At 40.0% G+C, this 8,649-nt stretch overlaps 1 protein-coding gene across 1 annotated transcript in view; it reads left to right on the forward strand.

The window, feature by feature from the left end:
• f11r.1 (F11 receptor, tandem duplicate 1) overlaps positions 1-7,967 on the forward strand; it is a 32,480-nt gene extending 24,513 nt beyond the window's left edge. Inside the window, exons 5-11 of the mRNA XM_061056530.1 lie at positions 3,074-3,214; positions 3,415-3,617; positions 3,707-3,809; positions 4,297-4,404; positions 5,526-5,538; positions 5,710-5,776; positions 6,580-7,967. Coding sequence (XP_060912513.1) covers positions 3,074-3,214; positions 3,415-3,617; positions 3,707-3,809; positions 4,297-4,404; positions 5,526-5,538; positions 5,710-5,776; positions 6,580-6,615 — 671 coding nt within the window. The 3' untranslated portion in view covers positions 6,616-7,967. The remainder of the gene's footprint in view (positions 1-3,073; positions 3,215-3,414; positions 3,618-3,706; positions 3,810-4,296; positions 4,405-5,525; positions 5,539-5,709; positions 5,777-6,579) is intronic.
• Positions 7,968-8,649: the final 682 nt, after the last annotated feature.

Raw genomic sequence — 8,649 nt, forward strand, 5'->3', positions numbered from 1 at the left:
GTGTGTCTCTTCAGTGTGTTGTGTGTGTCTCTATCAGTGTGTTGTGTGTCTCTTTCAGTGTGTTGTGTGTGTCTCTATCAGTGTGTTGTGTGTGTCTCTATCAGTGTGTTGTGTGTGTCTCTTCAGTGTGTTGTGTGTGTCTCTTCAGTGTGTTGTTTGTGTCTCTTCAGTGTGTTGTGTGTGTCTCTTTCAGTGTGTTGTGTGTGTCTCTTCAGTGTGTTGTGTGTGTCTCTTCAGTGTGTTGTTTGTGTCTCTTCAGTGTGTTGTGTGTGTCTCTTTCAGTGTGTTGTGTGTGTCTCTTCAGTGTGTTGTGTGTCTCTTCAGTGTGTTGTGTGTGTCTCTTCAGTGTGTTGTGTGTGTCTCTTTCTGTGTGTTGTGTCTCTTCAGTGTGTTGTGTGTGTCTCTTTCAGTGTGTTGTGTGTGTCTCTTTCAGTGTGTTGTGTGTCTCTTCAGTGTGTTGTGTGTGTCTCTTTCAGTGTGTTGTGTGTGTCTCTTTCAGTGTGTTGTGTGTCTCTTCAGTGTGTTGTGTGTTGTGTCTCTTCAGTGTGTTGTGTGTGTCTCTTTCAGTGTGTTGTGTCTCTTCAGTGTGTTGTGTGTCTCTTTCAGTGTGTTGTGTGTCTCTTCAGTGTGTTGTGTGTTGTGTCTCTTCAGTGTGTTGTGTGTGTCTCTTTCAGTGTGTTGTCTCTTTCAGTGTGTTGTGTGTGTCTCTTCAGTGTGTTGTGTGTGTGTGTCTCTTCAGTGTGTTGTGTGTCTCTATCAGTGTGTTGTGTGTGTCTCTTTCAGTGTGTTGTGTGTGTCTCTTCAGTGTGTTGTGTGTGTCTCTTCAGTGTGTTGTGTGTGTCTCTATCAGTGTGTTGTGTCTCTTCAGTGTGTTGTGTGTCTCTCTTTCAGTGTGTTGTGTGTGTCTCTTCAGTGTGTTGTGTGTGTCTCTTTCAGTGTGTTGTGTGTGTCTCTTCAGTGTGTTGTGTGTCTCTATCAGTGTGTTGTGTCTCTTCAGTGTGTTGTGTGTGTCTCTTCAGTGTGTTGTGTGTGTCTCTATCAGTGTGTTGTGTGTGTCTCTTCAGTGTGTTGTGTGTGTCTCTATCAGTGTGTTGTGTGTGTCTCTATCAGTGTGTTGTGTGTGTCTCTATCAGTGTGTTGTGTGTGTCTCTATCAGTGTGTTGTGTGTCTCTTCAGTGTGTTGTGTGTGTCTCTATCAGTGTGTTGTGTGTGTCTCTTCAGTGTGTTGTGTGTGTCTCTATCAGTGTGTTGTGTGTCTCTTTCAGTGTGTTGTGTGTGTCTCTTCAGTGTGTTGTGTGTCTCTTTCAGTGTGTTGTGTGTGTCTCTTCAGTGTGTTGTGTGTCTCTTTCAGTGTGTTGTGTGTCTCTATCAGTGTGTTGTGTGTGTCTCTATCAGTGTGTTGTGTGTCTCTCTATCAGTGTGTTGTGTGTGTCTCTATCAGTGTGTTGTGTGTGTCTCTATCAGTGTGTTGTGTGTGTCTCTATCAGTGTGTTGTGTGTGTCTCTATCAGTGTGTTGTGTGTGTCTCTTTCAGTGTGTTGTGTGTCTCTATCAGTGTGTTGTGTGTGTCTCTATCAGTGTGTTGTGTGTGTCTCTTTCAGTGTGTTGTGTGTGTCTCTATCAGTGTGTTGTGTGTGTCTCTATCAGTGTGTTGTGTGTGTCTCTTCAGTGTGTTGTGTGTGTCTCTATCAGTGTGTTGTGTGTCTCTTTCAGTGTGTTGTGTGTGTCTCTATCAGTGTGTTGTGTGTGTCTCTATCAGTGTGTTGTGTGTGTCTCTTCAGTGTGTTGTGTGTGTCTCTTCAGTGTGTTGTTTGTGTCTCTTCAGTGTGTTGTGTGTGTCTCTTTCAGTGTGTTGTGTGTGTCTCTTCAGTGTGTTGTGTGTGTCTCTTCAGTGTGTTGTTTGTGTCTCTTCAGTGTGTTGTGTGTGTCTCTTTCAGTGTGTTGTGTGTGTCTCTTCAGTGTGTTGTGTGTCTCTTCAGTGTGTTGTGTGTGTCTCTTCAGTGTGTTGTGTGTGTCTCTTTCTGTGTGTTGTGTCTCTTCAGTGTGTTGTGTGTGTCTCTTTCAGTGTGTTGTGTGTGTCTCTTTCAGTGTGTTGTGTGTCTCTTCAGTGTGTTGTGTGTGTCTCTTTCAGTGTGTTGTGTGTGTCTCTTTCAGTGTGTTGTGTGTCTCTTCAGTGTGTTGTGTGTTGTGTCTCTTCAGTGTGTTGTGTGTGTCTCTTTCAGTGTGTTGTGTCTCTTCAGTGTGTTGTGTGTCTCTTTCAGTGTGTTGTGTGTCTCTTCAGTGTGTTGTGTGTTGTGTCTCTTCAGTGTGTTGTGTGTGTCTCTTTCAGTGTGTTGTGTCTCTTCAGTGTGTTGTGTGTCTCTTTCAGTGTGTTGTGTGTCTCTTCAGTGTGTTGTGTGTCTCTATCAGTGTGTTGTGTGTGTCTCTTTCAGTGTGTTGTGTGTCTCTTCAGTGTGTTGTGTGTTGTGTCTCTTCAGTGTGTTGTGTGTGTCTCTTTCAGTGTGTTGTGTCTCTTCAGTGTGTTGTGTGTCTCTTTCAGTGTGTTGTGTGTCTCTTCAGTGTGTTGTGTGTCTCTTCAGTGTGTTGTGTGTTGTGTCTCTTCAGTGTGTTGTGTGTTGTGTCTCTTTCAGTGTGTTGTGTCTCTTCAGTGTGTTGTGTGTCTCTTCAGTGTGTTGTGTGTCTCTTCAGTGTGTTGTGTGTTTCAGTGTGTTGTGTGTCTCTTCAGTGTGTTGTGTGTCTCTTTCAGTGTGTTGTGTGTCTCTTCAGTGTGTTGTGTGTCTCTTTCAGTGTGTTGTGTGTCTCTTTCAGTGTGTTGTGTGTCTCTTCAGTGTGTTGTGTCTCTTTCAGTGTGTTGTGTGTCTCTTCAGTGTGTTGTGTGTCTCTTTCAGTGTGTTGTGTGTCTCTTCAGTGTGTTGTGTCTCTTCAGTGTGTTGTGTGTGTCTCTTTCAGACTTGAAGGCAGGGACAATTTAAAATGTCCTCTTAGTCCCTTTAAGAGGATTCCTTGTCACTGTTTGTTTCTGATTTAGAGTGAAAGTCTTCATCACCTTGTGTAATGCTGCAATTCTTCCTCAGCATCATATTCCAGCAGAGTGACAATGTACAACAGCAATCTGAGATTTGCAACTGTGACCCGCGATGACAACGGGATGTATGATTGTGAGGTGTCTGGAAACGGCCAGTTTGGGGAAGCCAGAGTGAAGCTGACTGTACTTGGTAAGGATTCCTTTCTAATTAGGTTCCACATACCCATCTTCTCATGTATAATCCAGCCAGACTATGACCACTGCAATAAAATAACCAGTACTCTGGTAAATAGAACTATTACAGTAAATCTGTCCCCGTCAAATAAACCAATTTAAGCACTGTAATGAAGGACGTGAGCCTCTTAAAAACTATTTTTTTTGTCCTTTCAGTGCCTCCCTCTGCACCCTTGTGTAGGATCCCCTCCTCAGTGACGACTGGCAAGTCAGCCCTCTTGACCTGCCACGACATGGATGGCTCACCTCCACCCAAATACAGGTGGTTCAAAGACAACGTGCCTCTGCCCACTGAACCCAGAATGATCGCAACCTTCAAAAACTCCACCTACAAGCTCAATGTTAGCAACGGCAACCTGGTCAGCTACAAGCTTTTACGTTGCATCATCTTCACTGTGACACTTTATGTGCTCTTTAAATGTAAAATAAAACCTATCTGTCTCCTCAGGAGTTTCGCAAAACCGTCAAGACGGACTTAGGTAACTACTACTGTGAGGCTTCCAACGAAGCAGGTCCTCCTCAGCGCTGCAAAGGCGCAAAAATGGAAATCCGTAAGTACTCTTTCTCGGATTAAAAACAGGCTTTAGGGTCTGCTTCTTCTTTTTTTTTTTTACAAAAGAAAATGAAACAATCTGTCATTCATACGTGTATTCCTGCAATGACCATTTGCAATACTACCTTTACTTTATAGAAACTATACATACATATAAATACAAGTTTGCTTTGGCAATTTAAACATGTCTCCCATGCCAATAAAGCCCCTTTGAATTTGAATTTGACACAAATTCATTGTCAGTTAGTTACTTATTAAAGAAAAGGGTTATTGTTAAACCAGTTTGTGCTGCACACAGACTTTTTAAAGCACTGTAAACTGGTTTGGCCGCATCAAAGGATTATCATCCGGATACAACCTTCATGTGTAATTTTCCTTCATGATCATTTTTAATTTTTTTAATCGATGTAGATTATCAAATTAACCACACAATAATATTAGACTGTTCTTCATCTAATGAACTATAACGTGATGTTTTCCTGAAGGTGACCTCAACACTGGAGGAATTGTAGCTGGTGTGATCGTGGCTCTGCTGCTAGTGGCTCTGCTGGTTTTTGGTATTTGGTATGCAAACAAGAAAGGATACCTGCCAAGTGAGTAATACACATACAAGTCATACTGTGATTGTCTATATATATATTTTTTTTACATTAAAGGAATTCAAATGAACTGAAAGAAATAGCTTTCATCTTAAGTAGCACATAGCTAGATTGTTACCTCGTTTAAAACACATTTCCAAGACAAAAATCATGGATAAACTATGTCCCGGTTATTAGGTGTGTTAAAATCTCAGTGTCTACAATCTGCAATGATTTAAAGCTGAGTCCAGTCCCAAGCCTTATATTAACATCAATGACTGATTTACATAAAATGATCAAAGCCATGAAATCAAAGAATCTAAACCGAAAGATGTAAAGATGCTTAAAATTGTAAAAGGTGTGATAACTGACTGATAATTCCTAGAAAAAAGAAACAGGATCAGGAGTACAAAATATGTTAAGTCAATTTGAGTATCCCAATGATATTTTCCATAATCTTAAATTGAACAAAAACAAATCATACATTTGATAACGGAATAATCTCTGATAGATAGTTTAAAGGAGATATATTATGCTGATCCATAGATATATGATATATTTTAAACGTAAGGTACACAGTTGTTGGCCTAATCCTCTGACGTGGTTTCCTGCTGCTCTGAACGAGAATTTGCAAGACTTGGCCTAGAAGCTGACGTCAGGTTCTGCCGACGTTTTACAGCAAAGCGTAGAGCAAAGTTGTAGGACACACTGATTGCTATTTCAAGGCCACGGCGACTCGGAAGCTCACTCAAATTTCCCTGCGACTGCAAACAGAGCTGGCCAATCGAGTGTGGGAATGTGGGGAGGGCGGGGCCTTAAAGAGACAGCAGCTGAAATTAACCGTTTTAGGCAGAGGCGGAAATGAGGGATTTTATTTTTTCCAGTATCAGATCAAAGTCATTTAGGACTACATAAGCTTTAACTTTTATTGTTAAATAATCCCCAAGCATTTAACTCAACATTCTGGTAGAAGTATAACACGAAAATGGAAATTAATAAGTAATTTTCCCATATAAAAACAATTCAATATTTCTAACCAGTTCCTAAGTTTCTACCAAAAATACAGTCTGTTGCGTATCATTTGCACATGTATATACTCTATCCCACTGATGTTCTTTCTTCTCTTCCCTTCACAGAGAAGAGCGAAAGGTAAGAGGATTTTCCCTTTTTTATACTCTGAAGCAACAAGCCAGTCTATGGATTATCTGATAAAATCCATTACAGATTTTTCTCTGTCCTCAGATTACATGTATAAACTCTTCTGATCGCTCTGTGACTATCTCAGCATGTTTTTTTAAATTTTATTTATTCTTCCCGCAGCAAACCAAAGCCCAGCGTGGTGTACCAGCCCACATCACTGTACGGTGGCGGTGGTGAAGATGATGATGTAAGTATGGGGCTGTCTCTTTTTCAGTTTGAGGCGTTGTTGAGTTTGGATCACACTCTTGTTATGTATACGCCTTTTCACACATGCACAAAACGTGTGACCTGTATGTGTGAACACAAACGGCCATATTTTACCCAGAGGTTTTCCTGACAGCCTACTAGTAAAATTTGTTGGAAGAAGAACCGATGTTTGAGCACAGCAGATAATCAGGAGAATTCACCACGAGCAAGTGGAAGGGTGTGATACCGTTAATATCATGAGACCGCTGTGCAGCCGGTTTGATCCATGTGCACATATGAGGCTGCGTCATAATCTGCTGTGACTCTTGTGGTATCCTTTTCAACTCATGTTTTGCCTCCTGACACTCCCCCAGCTTGGGTCAAGGGCCTGTGTCCACTTAGGCCATTTTTTTGCACTGGCTATTTTCAATACAAAACCAATGCAGTTCCGCTTTTCTCGCTCAGCGTCCCGGGCGAAAACACCCTCAGCATCAGGTGTTTTTTTTGTTGTTGCTGCTGCTTCGCTCAGAGCACTCTGATTAAAATAGAGAAGTTCAACTTTTGGAACAGCACCCTGCTCGTCAATGTCACTTCTCCCTCATTGACCAATCAAAATCAAGAAGGGGCTGACATTTCAGGTTTAATTGGTGATATTTCCTTGAGTCCCCTCATTAAGGCAATAAAGAGTGCGAGTAGGAAGCGCTCTGAAACTGAGGTTCTGTGTGCTAGGGAACACAGGCCCAGACAGTGTGAGAGTTGCAGGAAAAATGTTCCAGTTGTGATTTTTGATGTGTTCGTTTCCAGGGGGAATTCAAACAGAAGTCGTCCTTCGTGGTATAGTCAACAACGAACAGCCCCAACAGGAGAACAACTCTGTTTTAAATGTCCGTCAGCGTGGGATTTCCCTCAAGTTTTTAGTGTGCTTTTGGTTGATGATTAATTTGAAGTTTCTGTTTTTATAGACCAGTGTGATTGTTTAAGCTGACCTGAACTGTGTGCTTTAGTGTCTCGGGATACATTGACTTGAGCTTCACGGTTATATGAAATTATTTCCAACAAACAGGGTAATGTGACGTCTTCTATATGTGCAAATACTGTCGGAGGGCCTTTGGATAGCATTCACACATTCTTAGCCACGGACATTTGACTTCAAAGTTGTTGGTGCGTGTCTATTCTGTTCTAAAAAAACACCGCTATTTTTGTAAGTGTTATAATGATTCATCTTAACGCTAACATGTCAAAAAAACTGTAAAGAACCAATTACCTATAACGATAAGAAGAACAGAAAGAGAAATTTTAGTTTTTCATGAAAATCAAGCACATGCCTTTTGAATCGACAGAATTTCCTCTCGGAACACAGTGCCTTGAAAAACACTCAATAGAGTTGTATCATATTTACTGACGCATCACCTTAATTGTTTTATATGTGTTTATCTTATCTGAAACATTGATGTGCCCAGAATAACATGGCCGAGTTGCTCTGAAAATGTATAACTTTTTCTAACAAATACAACTTTTTTTTTATGGACAGTACTCTTGCTAACAAATCTGTCACTTTCTCTTTCTTGTAAATAAAATGCTTTTACACCTGAAACATTGAAAAATCTCTTTAAGTTGTCTATGAGCTTCCCGACATTTTCCTCTATTACTGCGTTTAATGGCAACACCATTGAAGGTGCACACTCACTTTAAGAGGTAGCTTAACAATTTCAGTAATGTTGTCCAAGAGGTTTGTAACCATTTGAGTGACGTTGATTAATGGTGAGAAAGGCAAAGGTACACTTCGTCTTAAAGCACACAGATGTCAGCTGTGATGTGTCCTTTTTATGAATTAGAAACTTGTGATTTGATGACATTTTGTTTAACAATTTTTGAAAGGTGCATCATGTGTAGCTTAATCATTGAAAATGCTAACTGTTCTGATATATTTGTCCTAATATCGTCTACCTCTAGACACTCAAATCACTTGATGGTTTCGACTATCCTTTACATCCACTGGCTCTCAGGTTGTGTTTTACTGGTTTGATGAAGTTGGACACCAATTAATCAATATTTATATTGGGCAAAAGGCACATTATTCTACATTGTTTGACCTTTCTTTTTTTTTTTTTTTTGAAAGTGTAAAGCTGATGAATCAGCTGATGGTTGTAACTTTGCTTTATATTTGTTTAATAAAATGTTTTGAATCTACAGTCATGTCTCAGCAAGATCATATTTCCCGCTTTATTATGAATCCAAACAAACACTAATCTTTTCATATCATATAGGTGTTAATGTGCACAGTTGCATTGATTATGCAATACTTGCATATTGACTCCTCTGATCTTAATGAAGCATAATGTAATGTATCCACAACAGCAGGAGTCCAGTTGTTAAAAAAATGCAAACACACCCTCCATATTTAAGGAATAAAATTCGCAGTGGTCCATGATGCTACCATGGAGAAGTCTTAATAGTAGCCTAAATAATTGCACTTATTTGTAAAAAGTAAATAAGCAATAAGTAGGCCTATACAGATATGCTACATCTGTACAGCATTGTAGTATGAAGAAAACTCGTTTTGCTTTAACAGTTCCAAGATTAGACTACCAGAACACAAGGAATAATAGAATAAAATAGCCTATGTGTTTTAATTTCATGTCAAAATCTTACTTTTCTTCTATGGAGATACATTTCTCTTATTATAAACAGAACCTCATAGCTTAGGCTACTTATTTGAACCTGTTTTAATATGTTACTTTAATAAAGAAAAGCAAAGGAAAGCCACGGGCTATGGTTGCTATGTTGTTAAAAGCTAAGTTTTATGTTTCTTTGATCTAAAAAACAAGAGGCAAAAGTTACAGAAACCTGTTTGCAACTCGCTCCTAAGTCGCT

Source organism: Labrus mixtus, chromosome 14 (assembly GCF_963584025.1).
Source record: "Labrus mixtus chromosome 14, fLabMix1.1, whole genome shotgun sequence".
In the NCBI taxonomy this organism is placed as follows: Eukaryota; Metazoa; Chordata; class Actinopteri; order Labriformes; family Labridae; genus Labrus; species Labrus mixtus.